Source organism: Pocillopora damicornis, chromosome 1 (genome assembly GCF_964200805.1).
Source record: "Pocillopora damicornis chromosome 1, jaPocDami1.2, whole genome shotgun sequence".
NCBI lineage: Eukaryota > Metazoa > Cnidaria > Anthozoa > Scleractinia > Pocilloporidae > Pocillopora > Pocillopora damicornis.
Window position 1 is genome coordinate 23,375,833 of NC_142670.1, and position 26,649 is coordinate 23,402,481.

The following is a 26,649-nucleotide window of genomic DNA, read 5'->3' on the forward strand; positions in this document are numbered from 1 at the left end:
CAAGAAACTGTGTGAGACGAAAAAAAATTGTCATATTTTCAGCGCCGGTTATTTATTTGAACTACATTGTCGACGATTTATTAAAAACTGTCAAGCAATAATTTAGCAATAAAGTTTAATTATTTTGCGTATCAGCGTAAATTTACATCGCATTTTGTTTAATCTGTTTGTCCTCACTGTCAACTTGAATTTGTATTGTAGCTCTGAAGCCCGTGAGCTTCGAGCAAATCGTTTGTATTGCGTATACTTGACGTCCACGAATTATGGCATTGTGGCTTTCGCGCAAGATGAAGCCGTATAAACTTTAACAGATAAATTCGAACACGAATCGTCAGTATTTGCTCGAAGACTTCCTCGAGGCCAAAGCGAGTTTTCAAACTAAAATTACGCGAGAGGTTGATGAAAGTCCCTTCTTGATATCAAAACCACAAACAAGTGCAACATTTTCCTAAGGCAAAAAGGAAGAAAGTTCTTTTACAAATTTTCTCAGCCCCTACTTATTTTACCCTTTTGATTGATATAAACATAAGAGTGTCATTATATGTTTAGAGCTTTGTGTATAGCTTATGCAATAGAAGGCTTGACGTTTCTTGAGGCTGGCAATATTTCCTTGTCAAAGACATTCTTCTCTTATTAGTTTTTCATTAGCGATTCTTTATTAGCACATGGTGGAGTTTCCTTAGATAAACACTGGATTATTTGAGAACTTGAAGGAAATCTTCTTAAACAAAGTTTAAAGGCTACTTTAGACCGAATATGATGTTTCATAATGATAATTTGTCAACGCTACCGGCTGAAAATTACGCTTATTGCAAAATTTGAGCTAGTGATCGTGATCTTGGTGACAATTGCGTAGTTTTACCTAAAATAAATGTTTAATCTTTGCCATGGTTCAGTGGCAAAGTAGAGGAAACAAGGAAGTTCCCCACTAAAATTAATAATCGTTTTTCCTGAAACCAGGTGTTTCTATGGTAACCATAGCTACCATATTGTTATAAAGGAAAGCAAATTTACCTCAAAGCAGCGAGGGACCAAAGAGCTTTGCATCTTGAGAGGTAGGAGTTGATTATATCGAAACTGAGGTTTATCGCCGTCAATTAGACCGTCTCAAGAAATTAATCGAAATTTTTACAATGTTGTTCTGGGGACTAATTTCTCTGTCTAATACCGATGGTAAAATATAAAGATGTTCCTAAGAGACCCAATTCTCTCCGTCGAGCGAAGCGGATAACATCCATTTGCGTCATTTGCATTCATTTCCACATAGATCTGACAGCTACAAGCTTTTTTTAAAATTTATTTTCATAATACCGTTTCGTTCATAAAAACAGGTCGATTTTGAAACCTTAATTCACTGCTGGGAGCTGGTGATCAGCTTAAACCTAGTGCCATAAGTGCGGGGTAGAAACAGAAAACCGTTACCTTGAAGAAGGCATGGAATTTGTTTCATTTTTCATGTTCGTAGTCTGGCATGCATTCCTGACTAACTTCACTTTTGGAAAAGGTGAGTCGCAGACGGCTAATCATTCTTTATCCTTCGATTCACTTATGAGCACAACCTTAGTTATATATCTCCTTTATTCTCTTTAATTTGCTGATACAAAAACATTTAAGGTTATAACAATTAGCAAAGACTTAATCAAAAACCAAACAATCATTTTTGAAAAATTACAGGGTGTTAAACAAGAATGTTTTGTCGGTTTTTATTCAGAAAATTGGATATTGGATGCAAAACGAAAAAAAACTTTGGCAAATACAAATTACTTCATTTAAAATTGTTACGTTCCCATCTCGCCTCTCTCAATAACATTTAAGCATGACACTATGTAATGTTCAATTTCGCTGTGTTGTATAAGGCGAAAGCACATTTTAACCGCTCTTAACCATCTCAGAGAAATTATTTTTACAAGAGAACAGTGTTGACATATGGTAATGGAATAGTTACTTTCTTCTTGTTGTATATTCGTCCATAATCATAGCTTATCGATCAAAAGTTAAAATCGGGTATTGTGCAAGTCTCAAAGAAAGTTATTAGCACAAACATGTTTAAGGATTAGTTTAAAGGCACTCACCTCAAAAACAGGTGGCAAAATTACCGTCAAATTGTTGATATTTTCGATGTTTTTTATTTTAGAAATATAGTGTTTGACTGTTTTTATTTGAATTTGCTATTTTACGGGAAAAAGTCGAATTTCCCAATGTATTCTAAATTCATCGATAGAAACATCTTGAACCTGTATATGAATCTCATACGTGATGCCAGACCTAAATAACCAAAGGCGATCATGTAAACTCGAGTAAGAAACTCTGAATTTTCGAGGACCTGTATTATGAAGAAAGCGAGAAAAGTTTAATAAATAAAAATGATTTTTGTCATGACTTATCGATCATGAAGCAGAAAAGAAACTTGAGAAAAATTTGCGGATAGCTTTTATTAGCGGCTTTCTCTATCCCCTAAAATAATATCGTTCAGGTGAACGAAAAGACACGAAAATGCTTCCTAAACATCCTGTCCTCACAAGTGATGGTCGCTGCTGCCAATTTTTGTTTTTAAACGCTATTGGGAGGGAGGAGGGGTGCTGGAGTTAAATATCTTGTGAAAACTTCGTCCTAAATACTAATGTTCTTAGAAAGACACAAATCCCCAAATGAAGGTAGCATTAATTTTTCTCCATTTTCCCGTATTCGCAGTTTGATTGGATCATAGTTCTTTTTTTTCACCAAGCGTGTTATTTTGTAAGCTTAAAACCTCGAATCGTAAGTTAATTTATGTCCGATAAGAAAATTTGTTCACTAACCATATTTTGATTGCTATATTTCAGAGCGAGATCGCACAATGCTGTTTCCAGATTCCTTCTTCTTTGCTGAAAGACGTTTGCTAAACCATAAAATCGAAACTAAATATGTCAAAGACTTGGATCACTGTGAGCTTTTCTGCTACATGAACGACAACTGCGTTAGTGCTAACTTCAAAAAAGATCCCGAGGATGGAGGAATCGATTATATCTGTGAACTGAATAACGCCACTCATCTTGAATATGACACTGACCTGATAACTAATGCCGATTTTTATTATCGTGGCTCAAAGGTAAAATATACTCGACGCTTTTCGACGAATCGTGAAAAACAACCGACGTGTACCAAAACTTCCGTTCTTTCATTCATCTATCAATCCATCTATCAATCAATACATCCATCTTTCTTCTTTAAATTTTGTTTCTTTCAGAACGCCTGCGGTAAAAATCTACTTTGCCAAAATAATGCAACTTGTCAGTCCGGTTTCACAATCAAAGGATATCGATGCTCATGCCCTCTTGGATTCGAAGGAGAACACTGCGAAAAAGGTTAATTGCAGAATGTGCTAATAAGAACAAAATATTTCCTAGAAAAACCACCCCTATTTATAAATCACGTTTGGCCGTCGGGTGGAAGGCTTCCAAGGCTGATCTTTGACGACTGATATCCGGCTACAGTTTGAAATGGTGTCTAGAGAGAGATTCCGCTGCGGTGAAAGTTTTGGGTTAGACTAAATTAAAAATTATTTTGACATAATGATAACTGACTAATATCTCACTCGTGTAACCACAACCGTTGTAAAATTTTCATTTTCTTTCCAATGTTTATATATTGATGAATGCCAAAAAATACCCACGATTGTCACCTGAACGCTACTTGACTAGCTTTCTCTTTAATAAAGCATAGCGACCAACAACTCTCTAACGACAACTATCGCACTCAATGTTCAAAATAAGGTTTATGCATGTATCATACTCCAAGAATCGTGATTGAAAGCCTTCCATTTCTCAGATATTGACGAATGTGCAAGAAATCTTTCTTGTCATGTGAATGCTAACTGTACCAACACCATTGGATCACATGTATGTACATGCCACACTGGATACACGGGAGATGGAAAATCTTGCTGGGGTAATTGTAAAAAGTTTCTTTCAATCCCAGTTATTTAAAGCGGAGAGTAATCTAAAACGTATTTTTAACTCAAATTATGGTACCAGAAGTATTGAAACATTTATCGCAAAATGTAGTTCTACTCCATAATTCACCCCTCATTAGAAATGGTGGATTATTTCACTTTGTCCTACATCTTTTGAGATTAGGTTTGCAGTATTCATGTACAGGTGTTCATTATATTGATCAACCAAAACATTTTTCAACATAACATCCAACTCTGGTTTGTTACTCGGTGCACTTGATCCCCATCAGACATCGACGAGTGTTCAAACACAAACATCTGCAATAAGAACGCCTCCTGCAGTAATACCCAGGGCTCCTACAGGTGCGCCTGTAATCCTAAATACACTGGGGATGGTTTGACTTGTAAAGGTTAGTCTCTTGTAATTGATCCTTTAAAAAATTTGTAAAGATGGTACTAGCTGAACTCGCTGTAAATAATCTTGAGTGAAATGCTATTCTTGTTTAACCATATATCGAATGACGTTAGTTTTTAGTGCCTTTAGATTGCTTGGAAACGTCCTTCGACAAACAAATAGGGAAAAAGAAAGATGCATTTGATTTTTTTTATAGACTTAATGTGCATGGTTTTTGTCCTCCAGGGGAGAAAACAATGATCCCCATCATTTATTCTTGATGACGCATAACTGTTTTTGTAAATAGTATTATTATGAGGCTGTGTCTCGAATAGATTAAAAGCAATCTACCAAAATAATCTGATTGGCTAAAATCGATGTTGACAGCGGTTAAGATTTTCCCATTTTAGCCTATTAAGGTGATTCCTAAGAACATAAATATTATCCGACGGTTTTTTTCAATCTTTTCTTTAATGTTCCCTATCAATGTCGGTTTCGGAAGATACAATAAAAAAGACAGGTCACCGTTCTTGTTCGGTAGCTGGAAGCAAAGATTTTCAAAGTAAAAATTAAAAAAAAAAACCCTTGAAAGGCACAAAGTCTTGAACGTAGGGAACAATTTGATATATAATTTGTGAAAAATCAAGTAAGTTTAATCGAAATCGACTTAAAACGTTCCTCGAGTCGTTGCTCTCAATGTCATAATTTTCATTATCAAGATGATTTTTAAATTTCTCCAATATAACGGGGCTAACTTGTACACAAAAACTATGCTATGAAAAAAGAGGTCACCGTGCTTGGTAAAGAACTAAAGAGCATCGTATCTCTTTACAGGGTGCATTGATTGAAAAGCAATATCGTGCTCTCGGAATTCGCGCGCGCTTATTCGCCTGATTACGTGATTTTTTTACTCAGTACAGGATGCCCAGTGCAATACTAAGGAATCTCCTTTAGACTGAGAGCAAGATTCAATTTGTTAGATCATTTCAATAGTAATTAATGGAAGAATAAATACCAAAAATTAGGATGCAGGCAAAGAGAATAAGGCTAAGCTACGAGCAAAGTATGAAGTCGACATTGAAGACTTTTTGCAGGCAGAAATCCAGCAAAACTTAATGCGAGACTAGGAGTGACTTAAATGGAAAGAAAAATATTTTGTCAGTCGCTGGAAAGGGTTCGAGCAAAACTGCAACAATAAAAAACTCAACAAGACACGAACCAACTTCTAAGTCATGTTTTTGGGCTGCCAAATCGAGCAAGTTTTCGTCAATTCAAAAATCGATAAATTACAGTGACACTCATTTTCAACTTAATCAAACTTCTCCTCTTGAAGTTCTTTCCTTTAGGAGTCCTATATTAAAAAAACTTTCGGTATTTTCCGTCAAATTTACGAGAATTCAAAGTTGAAATAATTCCATTCACACGGAGCTGGCACTTGCCAAAGGTTTCAGCTTGCCTTTTTATTACGCGAATTTTGATTGGTGTATGTGTTGTCAGATGCCCGATTTGATTGGCTATATGGAAACACTATCGTCCAGAGCATGTATTGAGAAAATGGATATCAGTCAAGCTATAAATAAACAGCATTTACCTTCTTCTGCAATTTTATTGGAGAAATATGCCTAAAATATATAGGGTATTTTTTTGTGAAAAAGTTTTCTGTGTCGTAGTAGAATTGTAGTGTAGTAAATAGTTTTCTTCAAAGTAAGTACATATGCCTGAACAACTTCGTTGGGAGCCGATTACTGCTTAAGCAACAGAGAACCTTTTTTTGGTGTTTACATTCTCTCATTTAAACACTCGGAGGGTTGGGAAATTTCTTGAAAGTTATGCAAACCCTCGATTGCGTGTCGGGTTTGCATAATCTTCTCAAATTCTCCCAACCTCCTCTCGTGTTTAGATGAGAGTATGTAAACACGGTAAAAAAGGTTCTCTTTTGCTTGAGCAGTAATCGGCTTTTAACGAAGTTGTCCAGGCATATCTGCTCAGATCGAAGAAAAGCTATTTACTACATTACAATTCCATTACGACATAGAAAACACATAACCTGACACAGCTTATTGGCGATGTCAAACACATGTAAAAAATTATCGCAATATTATAGGCGTGCTGTTACGGCTTTTCACAGGGCGGGAAATCCTTCTTAAAAACCTCAGCTTATGTAATATATTTTTTTTCCTTCAGCTTTCTTATAAAGAAAAATATACAAAATATCGCATTAACTTAAGTAATGCTTAACTTAAGTAAGTTTTTAAATGACAATAATTGTTGAAAATTTTTGATGTCACATGAACGATAAGCAAAAGGCCGACATGTTGATTTTTGGTAAATAATAAGTGTTGTTAAAACAGCCCAAATTCTAAGCCGCCAATAGCAGCCCACGCACAAAAATGCAGGTCTTCCAGCTGTATGATTAAAATTAAAACGGACTCCTGGTTAGTTTTGTTACAAGCAAGGACAGGAGAAACTAGTGGGTGACAAAATTCCCCGCTATCGTGAGGCAACAAGACTCTTCTTAAGTCTTCTCTTCTTGTTCTTCTCTTTACGCTAATCACCCTGAGGGAGTTTCTCTCTCTACGAGTAATTAAGCAAAAGTTTAAAGTTCACAGCAGGCATGGACTTAATGTCTCATCCACATGAATTGAACTAACTAGTGAGATCACCAAATTAAGGATATCAAAAAGCCCTCTCAATCAAAACAAAAAATTCAGAGGGTTTAACTCAGACTGGCTTCTTATAGCAAAGATCGACGCTGGAATGTTGCTTTTCTTTCAAATAGGCCATCGCCCGATTATATAAAATTACTGGTATGCTAAGAATTCCCAATTGATTTTTCAAAGAAACAGAGATATGTGTCTTCATTGACGCACATTAGCAAAAGCGAACTAAAAAATATTGTATTCAATATCAAGTAAAATATGGGGTCGAAAATTCCCTAGACGCGTTAGAAATGGTTTTAACTTCAGATAATTCTCATTTCTAATGAAATACACGATTCAGTGTGTTGCGCTCCAATTTTCCTAATCGTAAACTATATACATACTGCTATAGTGTTGCAAGTAAATTGAATTTATAATTTAATTGGACCGAGTGGAGTCTAATTTCGCTCACTCGTGAGTATGATTGAAGATCGAATTGGATGACACAAAGTCCCGTTACCGATTAATTATAACCATTACAATTTAAATACAAGTACATTTACTTAAGAAAATATTTTCGGTGGAGACACTGTTTTGTGGGGTAAGTGGTTTTTGCTACGGTTATTACAATCAACTCTGTGATTGGGTGATTTGGAGGAGTTGACTTAATGTGATAAGCTGCCTTAACTGTTTTAGTCCCTAAAAAAAGCAACTGGTTCTTTACCTGTCTAGATGCCAACCATAAATGGTGCTAATCAGATCCGATTCAATTTTCCAAAGATTTCTGTCGCAAGATGGAATTTACATCTTCTCTTGCTTTCTCTGGCAAACGGCTCATAAACCGCTTGATACGAACCGTAGAGTCCCCTGTGCAAGACTTCTGCTCAGCTCTATGCTACATGGGACCCAACTGCGTCTGCTATAACGAATTAGTGACCAGCAGATCTCCAGTAATCACAAAATGTGAACTGAATATTTCCACACACAATGAACATCATCAGGATCTGAAGTCTTGGACAAACTACAGATATTAAGAAACAATGGTGAGTATATTGGTACAGCGAGGACTGTTTTTCCTGAGTTTGGTGATTTTTGATGGTTGATTAGTAGCCTATCATGGCCACGCAAATAACATTACCTGTCATTTGGTAGATTAGTATATAAAGTTGGCTCAACCTCGGATTTTTTAAAGGGGTAAGTTTCTAAAGAAACTGTGGTGCTGCGTCGGTGGGAGAGTATAGCAGGTAATTTAGTGTTAACAACTGGGTCGAGAACGTAAATTAGCCACCGTAAAGGGTAAAAAAGCTGACGTTTCGAGCGTTAGCCCTTCATCAGAGCGATGGACGAAGGGCTAACGCTCGAAACGTCAGCTTTTTTACCCTTTACGGTGGCTAATTTACGTTTTCAACCCAGTTGTTAACACTGAATTACCTCGGATTTTTTAGCTTGTAAATGTTTCGATGGTAAGTTGCTTCGCTGTCATGTTGTTTGGCTGGTTGCGTAATGTTTGTTTGCAATTGGTTTGTATGGTTGAATGGTTGCCTGGCTGGTTGGCCGGTTGATTTTATCTCATGTGACATTTCAATTTTCATTTTAAAGTATCATTACCACTTGCCACTTCAATTGGCATATATGTGCTTTTTAACCTCGTTTTCGCATTAGAATACTTGTGGACAGACTCCATGCCAGCATAATGGCACTTGTCAGACAGGATTTACAGACAAAGGTTACAGATGCCTTTGCCCGCCTGAGTACAAGGGCACCAATTGCGAGGAAAAGAACGGTAGATAAAAAAGCATTTCTCATTTGGTGAAATACTTTTATAAAAACTCTACCTCACCCTTTAAGTTATCTATAGATGAATCCAAATGCCAGTCCTATTCAGCCAATTACTCGTCCGTCTGCTCCTCCAGATGTCTGAATCCCCTTTGTCCCTCCTGTTTTCCTATCAATCTGTCTGACTAAGCGGATGGCTGTCTTGCCGTGTATTCTATTTACCCAACTCACATTTTTTTGTTAAAAATCAATTTATCACATTTGTGCTGGTTCTTTTCCCGACAGTAAGATGGATACAGATGAGGCCACCTACAGTTTGCTTTGGAGCCAGAGATGATTCGTATGGTTTCTTTCGAACTTCCAAAGCGGGTAACATCATTACATTCAAATTAACGTACAAATCTGGTTACGTCACCTGTGATGCACGAAAGTCGAGTTTTCACTCCAAATGGGGATGCCTTTGGAACCGTTTCATTCCCAACTAAATGGCTACGTTGATAACTGACAAAAACCGTAATCTTCTTCTCCCAAAGAGTGATTTCCTATCAGATTATCGGGACTGCAAGTTTTACAGCCTGCCTTGGGCCTCAACCGAATCGCCACAACTGCACTTTAATAATTTCTCTACCCCGCTGATGGTGGAGACAAACCAAGAATTCCAAATCTGGTACAGCGAGGACTTGTTCAAATGGGGTTATGGCGATAATGGGTACGAAAAAACGTGTGTTGCAGTGTATGGTTTGTATGTTTGAGCTGTCGCCAAAATTAGGAAGTACATTGAAGAAGAGAGTGCCAAAGATTGTTGTTCATGCCTTTATCACTTCAATATTACATAACTGCAACTAACTGCTATATGGTCTTCCCGAGCATCTGCTGTCAGAAGACAATCTGTTTAAAATACAGCAGCCCGAATTGTTACACGTACTAGGAAATTTGATCGTATGACCCCTGTCCTAAAAAATAAATTCCACTGGCTTCCTGTTCTTCACTGTATAGTTTATAAAATTCTTTCACTGGTCTACAAGGCTATCAATGAAGCAGTGCCTTGCTACATTAGTGACAAACTAAATTATCGCACCTTTAAAAGGATATTAATGTCCCCTTCTCAATAGAAGGACGTTTGCTGTGGCGGCTTCAGGACTATGGAACTCGATCCCACTCGTAATAGCCATAGGATCTAGTTCTTCAATTAACAGTTAATTTCTTTAACTATTTAATAAACTATCAAAATGTGGGGCAGTGTGCTCCTTAAAATTTCCTCGATAGAACGACCGGAAACTTTAAAGAAGTTGACCAATTAGTGATGAATTTCTCTCTCGAGAAATGTAAAAATTAGAAAAATGTTTCAAACTTTGCCATGAGCATGTTTTGATGTATTAGCAGAGTATGTTGGGTTATTTTTTATTTCATCAAAATGCTCCATTTAAAGCTCCTTTCTTCTTTTCTCCAAATTTTTAGCACATGTAGTTTTCGCTGTGGCAATCAATAGCGCCGTATCGATTCGGCTGTCGATTGTAAATAATCAAAATTGATTTTTTTCCTTAGTATCATGTCCGGTTCCCAGCAAATTGCTGGATTCCAAGCCTTATTTTCCTGTTATCTATGCGGTAATTTAAGAATTTGCATCAACTCCAAATTCTGTGAAAAATGTAGCAACACAGATCTTAGGGCAAGTGTTAAACTGTACCGCCCGAACCTTACCGCTGTGGATTAGAGCTTTCTCTGAGTGCGAGAGAGCGTGACCACATTTGCACATTTACTAAGGCGTATTCTGTGAGCCTGGGATACCTGTGCCTTTATCGTTCATTTCTTCCTCGGTTGATAAATATCCGAATGTGACTTAAGGTCTACCTCAAATTCCCTGTCTAAATCCTCTCGGAGTATTTTATTTCAATGGTTAGCTTTGAATTCGTTTCAGGCCATAAAAGCAAAGAAATTTCTCTCAAATCTTCGCAGCCGAGAATCTTGACTGGAAAACAGAAAAGATAGTTAATAATTATATAGGTAACAGACAGTATCCTCCTGCTAATAGGGTTTATCAAGTACGCAGATATTCTTTGAAAGTTGAATCTTTTTTAAGGTCAAATTAGTAGGTCCAGGCTCTCAGTTTTGGGCCGCGGAACATATTAGGGACGAAATAAACTCAGAATATATCAGCCATTAACATGACACGTTGCATAATGAAAATGGCGCTTTGATACATACGACCCTCTTACAATACAAAAAAAATTTAGATTCTCTTAGCTTCTAAAATTGTACAATATTGCTTTCAATTACGAATAATTAGCACTGACTTTTATGAATTTTACGCCGACGTCTTGTACTTTTGTTTTTTTCGCTTTGTTTTATTATATTTGTCTAAGGTACGTCTATAAACGAGTCTATGTAGCCGTTCAGACTTCTTTGTGAGAAGAACCGCTCGTAAATGTGTGACTGATAACCTTACGTCACTCTCGCTTCCAGTGACAAAAATTCACGCGCATTTATACCCCAAATAACTAATGATAATAATGAGTTTCCGACTTAGAGCATTTTACCAATAGATGCCGAAATAAAAATTCGTATAAAAGACCAGATCTTTGTTTGTGAAAGATAACTTTCTCCTAAGCTTAGAGAAATAAACAAAAGGTTGAGTAATTGACGTTGTTTCCCACTTTCTCTTCATCTGCAAGGTAATTCACCGGCTTGATCTGGATTGAGAGGGACGCAAAGGAGGTTGATAATCTCGAACTAAGGAAAGTTGATGAGGATATCGGAATTTGGAAAGAAAGTATATAAATAGGAATTCTGTGTCCTTAAATAAAATGACTTTCTTATCTAAGTAACAGAGCATCAACAAAGCACGGAACTTTTTCTCGATTTAAGCTTGACGTGCGGAGAACAATCTTTAAAACCTGTTCCTTTTTCAAACACCTCATTAATTACTTCAAGCCACATCCTTTATTCCATGTCCACCGGCTTCAGTGACGGCAAAGGAAGGATAAAAAATATAATATTTTGATCTTCTGGGAATAACAATTACACCTGTTCCTTTACTCGATCATCATGTGGTCAAAAATTTTTTCAAAACCTAGAAGCGCAATAATAACTCTGTTCACAATTATCTCAGTAGCGGAATATTTCGCATGCTGTTCAATCGATAGAGTTTAATTAACACATTTTCAATGCGTTTTATTTACCTTAATCAGACCGAATGCCGCCTACACCAAATTCTGAGCCAATTGCAGCCCTGCAAAGCACAAAGTCGCATAGAAAATCCACATCTCCTAACTGTATGATTAGAATTCTCTGCATACAAAAGAAGTAAACAGGCATAAAAATCTTTTCAGAAGTCATCAGCGATGATCCTTAGTAGCGGCTAAATTTAGTCTTTACCATGGCTTCTTCCAGAAAATTTTACTTGGTCGCCCTGTTATCTTCATTGGTAATTAAAGTTGCAGGTGAAGAAGGTGAGTTATACTTTCATTTGCTCCGAGCTGACATAAAATCATTACAGTTCAACTAAGTTAGACGCACATTCGATTTCATGTTCGTTATTTTCAGTTTTTCCCATTGATAGAAGGTAACACAGTTAACTAAACTTGAAACCATCCAGACTAAACTTACTCATCAAAACTCTAAGATAATTGTAGAAAACATTTTTAGGTCGCATGAACGATAAGGCAAAGGCCGACGTGTTGACTTTTGGTAAATAATAACAACACATTTTTTTCTGTTTGGTGTTGTTAAGACAACACAAATTCTAAACCGCCAATCGCAGCCCACACATAAAAAATACAGGTCTTCCTATTGTATGATTAAAATTAAAACGGACTCCTGGTTAGTTCGGTTACAATGCAAGGACAGGAGAAACTAGTGGGTGACAAAACTCCCCGCTATCGAGAGGCAACAAGGTTCTTCTTCGGTCTTCTCCCCTTCTTCTTATTTTTAGGCTAATCGCCCTGAGGGAGTTTCTCTCTCTACGAGTAGTTAAGGAAAAGTTTAAAGTCTAGGGCAAGTGTGGAATTTTTGTCTCATGCACATGAATTGAACTAACTAGTGAGATCACGAACTCAAGGATATCAAAAAGCCCTCAGCCAAGACAAAAAAATTCAGAGATTTTAACTCAGACTGGCTTCCTGTAATAAAATTCAATGCTGGAATGTTGCTTTTTTCAAACTGGGCCATGGTCCGATTATACCAAGTTACCGGTATGCTAAGAATTCCAAATTGATTTTTCAAAGAAACAGAGATATGTGTCTTCAAAGATGCACTACGGCAAAAGCGAATTAAAAAATATTGTAAACAATAACACATAAAAAATGGAGTCGTAAAATACCCTAGACGCATTATAAATGGTTATAACTTCAAATAAATTTCATTTTTAATGAAATACACGATTTAGTGAGTTGTGCTCCAATTTTCTCAAGCGTAAACTTTATCCATTCTGCTACAGTGTTGAAAGTAAATTGAATTTATAATTGTAATGGGACCGAGTGGAATTTAATTTCGCTCACTCATGAATACGATTAAAGACCGAATTGGACGACACGCAGTCCTGTTACCAATTAACCATAACAATTACAATTTAAGAAAAAAAAAAGGAAAAACATATACACTTACCACACGAAGTCCCGTTGCCAATTGATCATAACCAACACAAATACATTTACATTTCCTTGAGAAAATATCTTCGGTAGAGACACTGTTTTGTAGGGTAAGTGGTTGTTGCTACATTTATCATAGTCAACTCTGTGATTGGGGGATTTGGCGGAGTGATTTGCTGCTTTACCTGTCCAATTACAGATGTCGAATTACAGTGGACTGTCCGATTGCACTTTCCGATTACAAATCTACAGAATAATAAGTCTTAAATAAAGCAGTTAAAGAACCGAAAACATTTGAGGACATTTCTCCTCCACTGGTCGTAGAGAAGAGAGGGCGAAACTGTTATGTTTTGCTACTTATACAACCCGTAAGTTTCATTACTCGATTGGCTTTGCTTAGTCCCTCAAAAACGCAACTGGTTCTTTACCTGTCTAGACTAAACCATAAATGGTGCTAATCAAATCCGATTCAATTTCCCAAAGATTTCTGTCGCAAGATGGAATTTACATCTTCTCTTGCTTTCCCTGGCAAACGGCTCATAAACCACTTGATACGAACCGTAGAATCCCCTGTGCAAGACTTCTGCTCAGCTCTATGCTACATGGAACCCAACTGCGTCAGCTATAACGAATTAGTGGCTAGCGGATCTCCAGGAATCACAAAATGCGAACTTAATAATTCCACACACAATGAACATCCTCAGGATCTCAAGTCTTGGACAAACTACAGATATAAAGCAACAATGGTGAGTACATTCTTTTCCTCTTTGTGCTTTTCGTTTATCCTTGGTTTTGGTGATTTTTGATGATTGATTGGTATCCTATCATGGCCAAGCGTATAAAATTACTTATCATTTGGTAGATTAGTATACAAAGTTATAAAGCTCTACCTCGGGTTGTTTAGCTTGTGATTATTTCGACGGTAAGTTGTTTCACTAGTATGTTGCTTGGCTGGTTGCGCAATGTTTTTTTGTAATTGGTTTGTATGGTTGACGGGTTACGTGGCTGGTTGTTTGGTTGATTTGATCTCATGTGACATTTCAATTTTGATTTCAAAGTATCATTACCAATTACCACTTCAGTTGGCATATATCTGCTTTTAAACCTCGTTTTCACAACAGAACACTTGTGGACAGACTCCATGACAACATGATGGCACATGTCAGACAGGATTTACAGACAAAGGTTACAGATGCCTTTGTCCACCTGAATACAAGGGCACCAATTGCGAGGAAAGAAACGGTGGGTAAAAAAACATTTTTCATTTGGTGAAATACTTTTGTGAAAAACTCTACCTGACCCTTTAAGTTATCTATCGATGAGTCTTACTGTCAGTCCTATTCAGCCGTCCGTCTGCTCCTCCAGATGTCTGAATCCTCTTTTGTCCCTCTTGCTTTCCTATCCATCTGTCTGACTAAGCGGCTGGCTATCTAGACGTGTATTCTTTTTACCCAACTCATATTCTTTTGTTCAAAATCAATTCATCATATATATGCTGTTTCTTTTCTCAACAGTAAGATGGATACAGATGACGCCATCTACAGTTTGCTTTGGCGCAAGAGATGATTCGTACGGTTTCTTTAGAACTGCCAAGGCGGGTAACATTATTACATTCAAATTAGCGTACAAATCCGGTTACGTGAACTGTCATTCATCGAACCCAAGCTATCAATCCAAATGGGGATGCCTTTGGAACCGTCTCATTCTCAACCAAATGGCCACGTTGATAACTGACAAAAACTGTAATCTTCTTTTCCCAAAGAGTGATTTCCTATCAGATTATTGGGGCTGCAAGTTTTACAGCCTGCCTTGGGCCACATCCGAATCGCCACAACTGCTCTTTGATAATTTCTCTACCCCGCTAGCAGTGGAAACGAACCAAGAATTCCAAATCTGGTACAGCGAGGACTTTTTCAAATGGGGTTATGGCGATAATGGGTACGAGAAAACGTGTGCTTCAGTGTATGGTTTGTATGTTTGAGTAGTCGCCCAAATTACGAAGTACATTGAAGAAGAGAGTGCCAAAATTGTTTTTCATGCCTTTATTACTTCAATATTAGATAACTACAACTCACTACTATATGGTCTACCTAAGCATCTTCTTTCGAGATTGTAATCCTTTTAAAATACAGCAGCTCGAATTGTTACACGTATTAGGATTTTGGACGTATGACCCCAATCCTAAAAAAAAAAGCTTCACTGGCTTCCTGTCCGTCACTGTATAGTTTATAAAATTCTTTCATTGGTCTACAAAGCTATTAATGGAGCATTGCCTTGCTGCATCAGTGACTCACTTAATTGTCGCACCTCTAAACGGACACTATGATCAGTCCTCTTTTCAACACCTTCTAGCGACCACGAAAGTGAGACTAAAAGACATTTTAAAACGTATCTTTTTAAAAAGGCTCGTAACTCCTTTTAGTTTTATTAGATGATAAATATGTTTAATGACCTCAGATTTTTTTCAATTTGTTTATTCCTGTATATAGATATAGAAATTTTTTTCTCTTTTCCCCCTTTCTTTTAGCTTTTTTATGATCTTAACGCAAAGCACCATGGAAATTTAGTGGATTTGGCGATGTATAAATACATTTTCTATCATCATTTATAATACATGTACTTATGACATCGGGAAAAAATACTCTAACTTTAGTGAGGTTCCTCTCTTCGATTCAAGAACGAAGGAAAATAATGCTTGTCCTGGTAAAGGCCCTGCTTGGAATCGAGAATTCATAAGAATGACTTGTGAGATTTTAAGATATGCACCCTAAGTTTATAGAGATGAAATAAAAAAACTTGAATATATGCTAGTCTATTTTCATTTTCGCTTTGCATCCGTTCCTACAATGGTTGGCCTCCGGGTTCATGGAACATTTGAGAATGAAACTGGCGAGTTATAATTCAAATTCTGCTTCAATTTTCTTATGTAAGATATCTCAAACTGGTATTAGTCCTGCGAGCATTCGCTCTTTTTTAATTTTAAAGTTTAATTTGCTGCCCTTAACACCGAGAATACTTTGTCATTCCCGTCGTACTCATAGGTTTTCCATGGACTTCATAATGATTTTCATATCCAGAACCAAATGATGCTGAGCAGAAAGTAAGAGAGGCTACAAGGTAATTAAGTGAAAGTGAAATGTGATCATCGCAGTAAATTTTCCAATTTAAGCAATTGGAAAGAAGAAGCATGAAAAAAATCAGGGCTTCAACGGGATTCGAACCCGTGACCTCCGCGATACCGGTGCGATGCTCTACCAACTGAGCTATGAAGCCACACATTGGGAGCGAGGTCAATTTATTGAGTTCATATCTTCCCGTGCAGTGAAATGATGTGAAGTTTATATGAAATAATTCATATTTGTACAAATATGAATTATTTCATATAAACTTCACATCATTTCACATCATTTCACATTTTGCAAATATGAATTATTTGATATAAACTTCACATCATTTCACTGCACGGGAAGATATGAACTCAATAAATTGACCTCGCTCCCAATGTGTGGCTTCATATAATTTTTCTTTTTTCTTCTTTTTCCTTTTTTTTCTATTATTTGTTTACAAGACAGCACAGTAAAAGTAAAGTTATAAGGAGAAAAACCATAGAAACCGTTTCTTCATAAATTCCTGTTCTTAAGAAGACCGCATAGAAAATGAAATGGAGGCAATGCATAATTCAAGGTACGAATAAAATTTAGTGAATGTTTTGCCGCCTTGATGTTCTACAAGCCTGCTGCTTAATGTTCTTACATGATTTTAAGAACCTCAATGCTGTAATGTTTCCGTGATGGTTAAAAGATTACAAGGATTCTGTTATCGATTATAAAACGACGAATGTAATGCCATTTTCGAGTGACCTTGAGTTGTTATCAATGAGTCGTTTTCCTTCAACGGAAGCAGTATTGCTATGGCAGTCAGCGTTCAACTTCCCGAACTGATTATTTCATAAATACTTGAATAAAAACCAGGCAAATCGTAATTTATCCTTTGATAAGTGTAAGATGCAAGGTTCAGGATAGAGACTATAACATACACGATGCTTCGCAAAGGAAAGTTTCACCACAATATTCTGTATTTCAAGTCTTGCATTTCCTTGATTGTAAATTCCATTCTACATATGCACGTACTTACTTTGTTTCAAGGCGCCAATGAAACACATTTAACGAGAGATGAATCGTAATCGTTGGAAAATAAGCCCACATGAAGTTTATTCGAACAGTTTGGTCTATACACAATTGCAAAAATAGCACGATTTAATTTATCGCCTGCCTAAACAAAGTATTCTCTATGTCATTGAAAACGCGATGAGGCCAGTCGACAGTTAAAAGGCAACTATCTGATAACAATTCGAATAGTAAACAGGGCCTTTAGAGCGACGCTAAATGAGTTCCTTGAAAAATGCACGCCTCTTAGCTCAGGCAAACCCCATGTCTTGAAAGCTGTCTTCGAAACAATTTCACACTTTTTTACTGGAACATTTTCTTGAATTCATGTAAAGTTCTTTGCTTCAGATACAAAACAAAAATGCAACGAATTTTGAAAAAAGGTCGTCCGTTCATAAGTTCTAAAGATTGTTTGACAGTTTTCAATTTCAGAAATTAAACCATTCGTGCATCGAGACTAATACAATTGAAATTTAAACAATAGCGACTTGAGGATTAGAAATGTGGATCACACAGTTTTTCCAACGTTTTATTTCTTTAATTAAATTGAAGTTCGAAATTATTGAGCTATTTTTCAGTGGCATATCATACCTACTGAGAACTTAAACAATTTTTAAGTGTACCTTGAAAATTCGAGCAACTTCTACCGAAGAATTAGGCAAGCTGGAATGATAAGAGATAATTTATTAAAGACGTCATTTGGTGTCTCATAGAAAGACGTAAACAGCATCTGATATGTGCTTTGTCTGTCATCTTGACCAAAACATTTAATATATTAGATAAAAGGGGAAAAATGTATTGTTTATTCTAGTAAAAATGCGCATAAACTATGTTTTAAAACTCCTACAGAGTGCGTGAAGCCAGCATGAAATATTTCATCGTGCACAAATTGTCGGGATGATTTTATCACACGGACGGAAAAAAATGTGCTCTTTGTCTAACTTGTGGTGACGAAGCTGTGGGAAGAAGAGCGAACGATTTTAGAAGAATAGGAACTTTTGAAATAATTTCGAGTCATTATTACGTGTTGATTTAACGTTGCTTGAGACAAGACAGAAGAAAATTCAATAAACTATGAGTAATATTAAAAAACGTAGGCAAAATTCAAGAAACTGTGTATGACGAAAAAAAAATAGACATTTTTGCAGCGATAATAGTTCATTTGAACTACATTGGCGACGACTCATTAAAAACTGTCTAGCTAAAAGATATTTAGCGATCAATTTTAAGTATTTGGCGGAACAATGCAAATTTACACCGCATTTCGTTTGATCTGTTTGTCCTCACTGTCAACTTGAATTTGTATTGTAGCTCTGATGCCTTTGAGGTTCGAGCAATTCATTTGTATTGCGTGTGCTTGACGTCTGTGAATTATGCTCATTATGGCTTTCGCTCAAAATTGAGCCGTATAAACTTATATAGATAAATTCTGACACGAATCGTCAGTATTTGCTGGAAGACTTCCTCGAGGCCAGAGCAAGTTTTCAAGCTAAAATTACGCGACAGGTTGATGAAAGTCCTTTCTTAATTAAAGAACTAACTTTCAAAATTTCGAGCAAGTGCAATAGTTCTTAAGATAAAAAGGGAAAAAAATTCAGTTGTCCCTGCCCGTACAAATTTACTCAGCCCCTACTTGTCTTCAGGAAGTTGCATACACCGTAAGTGGGGCACATTGAATGATATAAACATAAGAGTGTATGTTATATGTTTAGAGCTTTACGTATAGATTACGCAATAGAAGGCTTGACGTTTCTTGAGGCTGGCAATATTTCCTTGTCAAAGACATTCTTCTCTTATTAGTTTTTCGTTAGCGATCCTTTATTAGCACACGGTGGAGTTTCCTTAGATACACACTGGATTATTTGAGAACTTGAAGGAAATCTTCTTAAACAACGTTTAAAAGCTACTTTAGACCGAATTTGATGTTTCATAATAATAATTTGTCAAAGAAACCTGTTGAAAATTACGCTCATTGATCGTGATGACATTTGCGTAGTTTTACCTAAACAAGTATTTGATCTTTGCCATGGTTCAGTGACATTGTAGAAGGAAAAAGGAAGTTCTTATCTAAAGTTAATCATCGTTTTGGCCTGAAACCAGGTGTTTCTGTGATAACCACAGCTACCATATTGTTACAAAAGAAAGCACTTTTAACTCAAAAGCAGTGAGGGACCAAAGAGCTTTGCATCTTGAGAGGTAAGAGTTGATCATATCGAAAACACCGATGGATGATTTGAGTAATACTTTCCTGGAAAATTTATATTCTTTACGGAAAGGATATTTGGCCGCGGCTCCTTTTATTCTGCATACCAAAGGAAAAAGGTTGGCTTCACTCCCAAATAAGGGTATGGTGCGATTTTAAAATAAAATTATCTTGAGGTCTTTTTCAACGAAAGCAGATTATCAATAATCGAGGTTTACTAACTGAACCTTTACATGATTACTTCTATGCACCACAAAAGTTCTGGTAAATAATATGTTGCTCTGTTTATCTAAAAAATTACCAAAATTGTTTACTCACATCATGAACTAGAAAGTGCCTGAACAAATTTACAGGCAAGTTTTTAATGTACGTGTAGTATTACACGTACATTAGTAACAAACAAGTTTTGTCGAGGGAAAACTCGTCTTTTTTCTTTCTATGATCCTATTCTCAATATTTTCAGATTCAGCTCAAGCAAAGAAGTATGTGGTGGCTGTTCGGCCATTTAAGATTCGTCCTTTTCGCTTCTACCATGGAGTTTGTCACAGCTAATGATCAATGTAGGACAGAAGTAAACATACAAGGAATGGCTCTCGAGGGTCATGTCTTCAAAAGGTGGTCACTGGCGGCTCCTCACCTTTGCGATGTCAAATGTGGACAAGAGATCACGTGCCAAAGCTACAACTACCATCGAAAATACCAAATATGTGAACTAAATAACCGCACCAAGGAGGCGAGACCAGAGAATTTCCTTTCAGCACCCGCTTGGTTTTACATCCGACGATTGAACGGCAGAGGTAAGAAATCAAATGTCTCTCTGTGTGATTTCTATTTCTTTAAATCTTCTCCATCCTCAGCCTGGTTCCTTCTCACCTGGAAGAGCTAAGAATAGGAAGTGAATGTAAAACATATCTTTATTGCAGCTCCCTTAGGTTCTATCCCTGAATTACCGGCGCTGTCTTGTCACGAAATAAAGGCGAGTGAAGGTAAACACACCATAAGCGGCAAGTACTGGCTGGATCCAACTAGGAAAGGAAATGCAAAACTGATTTACTGTGATATGGTTACCGATGGTAGGTCCTAGAACTTTGCTCGAGTTATGTTATGTTGTAACGAGTCACTAGAGTCATGAAATTATTGTAAATTATACTATTATTGATATAATTATTGGAATATTTGGTTTGGATCAGTTCTAGTGAGGATGCCTCTCTCAAGTTGCTCTAACTTAGTTACTACTTCTCTTTCAACATTTTAGATATGGATGAATGTAAATTTAACATGAATGAATATGAACACGCTTCATTTTTTCACGCACGTCATTTCACGGTACATTTACGGAGGCAAGGGTTTTCAAAGTAAAACTTTGCATGGTTTACTTATTGAAAAACAATACCGTGTTGTCGGAATTATTCGCCTTATTACGAGATTTTTGTGCGCAGTAGTGGATGCGCAGTGCAATACTGAGGAATCACCTTTAGACTGATAGCAAGATCGATTTGTTTTGTTCATTTCCATAATTAATGGAAGAATATTTGCCCAAAATTAGGAAGCAGCCAAAGAGAATAAGGAAAACGTAGGCAAATGTCAATCTAGTTGACAAAGCTCCGAGCAAAGTACGAAGTCGAAATTTAAGACGTTTGCAGGCAGATATCCAACAACGCTTGATGCAAGATTAAGAGTGACTTAAACGGATGGAAAAATGTTATGTCAGTCATTGGAAAAGGCTCGAGCAAAACTGTACTAACCAGCAAAACTTTACAAAGCACGATGATCGATTCAGCTTCTCAATCATGTTTTTGGGCTGTTGAATCGGGCAAGGTTTCGTTAATTTAGAGAACGATAATTTACAGTGCCACTCATTTTCAACTTAATCAAACTCCTCCTCTTGGGGTTCTTTCCTGAGGTCCTATTTTGGATTATCAGGATACCAGATATTTAAGTAAAAAATTATAGGGATAAAGGATATTTGGGCGGAAAATTAAACGTATACGGGATATTTAAAAAAAGGATCATGGGATATCGAAGATTGAAGTTCTCACCTTTTAGAAGAATAAAATAAGTTTACTAGTCAATATATCAATATAGAAGGCGCAAATAGTCAAAGAAATACTTTCAAATGTGATTTTTTACACCTTGCCGTCAAATATTGCCATCAGCGGCTCTTGTCCGAGAAGAACTCTCTCCCTTCCACACGGCTTTTTCCATTTCGCGCCACTTTCGCAGAAGCATGGATGCCCACGATCCGCAAGAAACACAACAGCAGGAGAACCTTGCGACAACGGACCGCCGAAGGAACAAATCAACGAAACAGGGAGGAATCGCCCCAGGAAAAATGTGTTTTTCGTTGTCAGTTGTCCAAACGTATCACACTCAACGACGTTATCATGGTAACTGACGAGCTACAAGAATTAACGGGGTACTGGAATATTTTGGCCAGAAATTAATGGGATACGAGATACTCAGACCCCTTAACGGGGCCTGTTTCCTTTAGGATTCGTATATTTCAAACACTTTCGGTATTTTCTGTCAAATTTACGAGAATTTAAAGCTGAAATAGTTCCATTTACACGGTGCTGGCACTTGCCACAAGTTTGATCCTAAATTTTGATCGGAAATTAGATATCAGTCAAGTTATAAGTAAACAACATTTACCATAGTGTACTTTTTCCCGTGTTTACATTCTCTCTTTAAACAATGTGGGGGAAGGTGGGAAATTTCTTGAAAGTTATGCTGCGGGTCAGGTTTGCATAACTTTCTCAAATTCTCCCAACCTCTTCTCGTGTTCAGATGAGAGTATGTTAACACGAAAAAAAAGGTTCTCCATTGCTTAAGCGGTAATCGGCTCCAACACAGTTTCCCAGGCATATCTGCTCAGTTCGAAGAAAAACTTATTGCACTACAACTCCACTACGACACAGCAAACCTTTTTCACAGTCAAATAAGTCTTGCCAAAAGCAATTTGCGGGAGCATTTATTAACAAGTCTATTAAATTGTCAGTTCTATTCAGCCAACCACTAGTCCGTCTGCTCCTCCAGATGTCTGAATCCCCTTTTGTCCCTCCTGCTTTCCTATCCATCTGCCTGACTGAGCGGCTGGCTGTCCTGCCGTTTATTCTTTTACCCAACTCTCATTCTTTTGTTCAAAATCAAGTCATCACATATGTGCTGGTTCTTTCCCAACAGTAAGATGGATACAGATGACGCCATCTACAGTTTGCTTTGGAGCAAGAGATGATTCGTATGGTTTCTTTAGAACTGCCAAGGCGGGTAACATCATTACATTCAAATTAACGTACAAATCTGGTTACGTGACCTGTCATTCATCGAACTCAAGGTATCAATCCAAATGGGGATGCCTTTGGGACCGTCTCATTCCCAACCAAATGGCCACCTTGATAACTGACAAAAACCGTAATCTTCTTCTCCCAAAGAGTGATTTCCTCTCAGATTATGGGGACTGCAAGTTTTACAGCCTGCCTTGGGCCACAACCGAATCGCCACAACTGCTCTTTGATAATTTCTCTACCCCGCTGACGGTGGAGACGAACCAAGAATTCCAGATCTGGTACAGCGAGGACTTGTGCAAATGGGGTTACGGAGATAATGGGTACGAAAAAACGTGTGTTGCAGCGTATGGTTTGTATGTTTAAGTGGTCGCCAAAATTAGACAGTAAATCGAAGAAGAGAGTGCCAAATCTGTTGCTCACGCATTTATTACTTCACTATTAGACAGCTGCATCTCACTGCTATATGGTCTACCTCAGTATTTACTTTCAAGATTGCAATCCGTCTAAAATACAGCAACTCAAATTGTTACACGTACTAGGAAATGTGATCGTACGACCCCTATCCTAAGAAAGGTTCCCTTCTCAACAACTTCTGGCGACTCCGAAAGCGAGACCAAAGACTTATGGAGAGAGAACGTTTCCTGTAGCTGCACCAGGACTATGGAACTCGATTCCACTCGAACTAAGATCTAGTTCTAAAACTGACAGTTTTAAAATACATCTTTAAACGTATCTTTTTAAACAAGCTTATAACTCTTTTTAATTTTTTTTAGATGACAAATATGTTTCATTATTTTAGAATTTTTAAATTAGTTTATTCCAATACATACATACATACATACATATATATATACTGTTTCGGCCTTCTGGGCCTCATCATATATATATATATATATATATATATATATATATATATATATCATATATATATATATATATATCATATATATATATATATATATATATATATTTCAGCCATATGGACTAAACAAAAGAACTGGATAAAGCTTTTACGCGAAAACCTTTATAAAGTTTTAGGTACATAAATTGTTTATAACATACGTTATAAAGGTTTTAAAACTGTTAACCAATTAGAAACACTAATTGTATACGAGAGATTTTACTCAGCATTTAATTAAGCAACATGCACTGTACTACGTCACACAATTAACCAATTACGACTCTGTAACAATTGCATGTTAAGGCCCCTGAGGAAGGCAAATGCCGAAACGCGTCGGGTCTCGAATAAAGCGTTGAAAACGGAAGCACATTCTCCATTGTGCAAATTATATAACCTTATAGAATGGCTTCGACAAGGCAACAGAGAAATACAAGGAGAAACCGGAATCAAGACGAAGGAGTTAATACGCGCACGGACGAGCGCACGGACGAGCGCGAGCAAAGCAGCGAGGACGATGTTACACCATCAGCTAGTTTCATCGAAACAGCGAATCCAGCGAGGAACCCTCAAATAACGGAAAAACCAACAGATCTTGGATGGAAAGTGTACTCCCTAAAAGAAAGAAACATGAGGATGAAACTACACGTTGAATTCCTGAAAACATGCATAGAGGAAGATATTATTCCGAAAGGATTAACCATTGATTTGCGATCGACGACAGGCCGACAAGATGAAACCTTCCAAAACAAATGGAAAGAAATACTAAGCAATTGCTCACGGCAGCTCGCGGAATGTCTCGTGGAACACTACGAGAGGCAGCTGGCACAAAATATTGCCGTGATAGCCGACACTTTCGAGTCACTCGAGAAGATTGAGGACTGGACGGACAGGGACAAGCAACAAGTAGAACAAGAAATAGAATCAATTATTGACACGAAAGAAAAACAGCTAAAGGAGAAAAAAGAAAAGAAGCTGGGAACTGCCCGTAAGAACAAACAACCGGTGCAAGAGGCAGAACATCAACCACTTGATCGGGGCATTGAAACATATGCAGAAGTAGTCAAGAAACACATTCGTCAGAAACTGACCCCAAATAAGTCAGACCCCACAAGAAGAAAAATACCACCTGAAGAACGTGGCCAAAGAAGGTACTATGAAAGATCATCAAGGGACAGAGAGTGGGGCTACAGACGCTACCAACAACAATCACTAGATTACAACCAGCATGAAGGAGGTAAGCGCCAATCACAACGGCGGTATTTTTTAGGCGGTCGCCCACCCGCCAGGAACAGATACAAAGATTGAGATTGAAACCAAACCGAAAAGATATCAACGGAAATTTGACATTGGAACGGAAATGGACAATGAGTAAAGTCAAACCCAAAGAAATAACACGTGAGAAATCCACACAGATAGAGAATATTTTAAATAGACGAGCAGTAAACTTATCTGGCATTCAACTTACGCAGTCGGAAACAAACCTTCTACGTAAGGGACTTAACTTTTGCCCAACACCACCGCCACCAGGAAAATATGAAATCAGTAAGGACATTGATGCCTTTGCCCGTAGACTAACCCTTAAGGAATATCACACTCCTGAGAATATAGAAGACGTAATAGACGGCCCTGGATACCAACCATCGATTCTTCAAAAATTGAACCAGAAGGAGCGCAAGGTGTATACTGGACCTTCAAGGGAACCATACCTTAATACATATATTGACAAATTAAGGCAAGAAATCAGTGATGAGACTTTGCACAATCTACGATCTCCACGTAATAATCTAACCAAACGTGAGAGAGCAGCTTTGTTTAGACTAAGCAACAACACGGACATAATCATCAAGCCCGCAGATAAAGGCGGAGCTACGGTCATCGTGAATGCAAAGGACTATGTAAAGGAGGCTAAACGCCAACTAGACAATGAAGAATATTACAAGAGAGTAGGAAGAGATCTCACTCTTGAACACGAACAGCTCATAAACCAGTGCTTAGATACACCTATGGACGACGGAGAATTAGAAGAAGAAGTAGCTAAACTCTTAAGACCAGCACAATCAAGGACTCCTATATTCTATATGCTCCCCAAAATACACAAAGTTAACAATCCAGGTAGACCAGTAGTATCCTCCGTGAACAGCCACACGGAGAAGCTATCAGCTTATGTGGACGAATTTTTGAGACCTATAGCAGAAAAGCTACCGTCATACATACAAGATACCACACACTTCATTAAGCGAATACGGAGTTTGGGCAAGTTACCCGAAAAGTGTTACTTAGCAACTCTGGACGTATCAAGCCTATATACGAATATAGACACAGACGAAGGACTCACTATTGTGGAGGAAGAGCTAGGCAAAACGAACCAGAACAAGCCATCACCGATGACATTATCGTGTCTCCTCGAGAAGGTTCTTAAGCTTAACAACTTTACCTTTGGCAATGAACACTACATTCAAATCAAAGGAACAGCCATGGGAACCAGAGTCGCTCCCAACTTTGCAAACGTATACATGGGTAGACTTGAAGAAAGATTCGTGTACCAAACAGAGTGGATGGACCATATCATACTCTGGGCACGCTTTATAGATGATATATTCCTTATCTGGAAAAGTGATAAAGACTCTTTGATTAATTTCATAAATTACCTTAACAGTGTAGCACCCTCAATCAAGTTTACACACGAAATCTCTGCACATTCAGTGAATTTCCTTGATACGACCGTTCTAAAGGACGATCAAGGCAACATCAGTACAGATGTCTATC

The 26,649-nt window shown here is 37.4% G+C and overlaps 4 protein-coding genes and 1 pseudogene across 6 annotated transcripts in view; all 5 read left to right on the plus strand.

The window, feature by feature from the left end:
• The window catches only part of LOC149052844 (uncharacterized), a 327,679-nt pseudogene that overhangs the window by 204,575 nt on the left and 96,455 nt on the right, over window positions 1–26,649 (plus strand). The gene's annotated exons all lie outside the window — the stretch shown is intronic.
• Window positions 942–7,827, plus strand: LOC149052852 (uncharacterized). 2 transcript variants are annotated; one of them, XM_089205817.1, is made up of 6 exons: window positions 942–1,504; window positions 2,823–3,088; window positions 3,227–3,344; window positions 3,808–3,927; window positions 4,222–4,341; window positions 7,697–7,827. In XM_089205817.1, exons 1-6 carry the CDS (start codon window positions 1,435–1,437, stop codon window positions 7,717–7,719), a joined length of 717 nt encoding a protein of 238 aa, XP_089061943.1. In that variant the 5' UTR covers window positions 942–1,434; the 3' UTR covers window positions 7,720–7,827. The 2 variants fall into 2 exon arrangements, with proteins under 2 accessions (XP_089061943.1, XP_089061936.1); XM_089205810.1 differs by having other exon boundaries at window positions 2,823–3,344.
• Window positions 7,876–10,172, plus strand: LOC149052853 (uncharacterized). Its single transcript, XM_089205913.1, has 3 exons — window positions 7,876–8,007; window positions 8,627–8,747; window positions 9,026–10,172. Exons 1-3 carry the CDS (start codon window positions 8,005–8,007, stop codon window positions 9,223–9,225), a joined length of 324 nt encoding a protein of 107 aa, XP_089062039.1. The 5' UTR covers window positions 7,876–8,004; the 3' UTR covers window positions 9,226–10,172.
• LOC149052854 (uncharacterized) lies at window positions 22,893–23,345 on the plus strand. Its single transcript, XM_089205895.1, has one exon. The coding sequence runs from the start codon at window positions 22,893–22,895 to the stop codon at window positions 23,343–23,345; it is 453 nt and encodes a 150-aa protein (XP_089062021.1).
• Window positions 24,283–26,649, plus strand: part of LOC149052855 (uncharacterized) — a 3,528-nt gene continuing 1,161 nt past the window's right edge. The window contains exon 1 of the mRNA XM_089205759.1: window positions 24,283–26,649. This exon is cut by the window's right edge and continues 1,161 nt beyond it. Within this exon, the coding sequence (XP_089061885.1) occupies window positions 25,248–26,649 (1,402 nt within the window). The 5' untranslated portion in view covers window positions 24,283–25,247.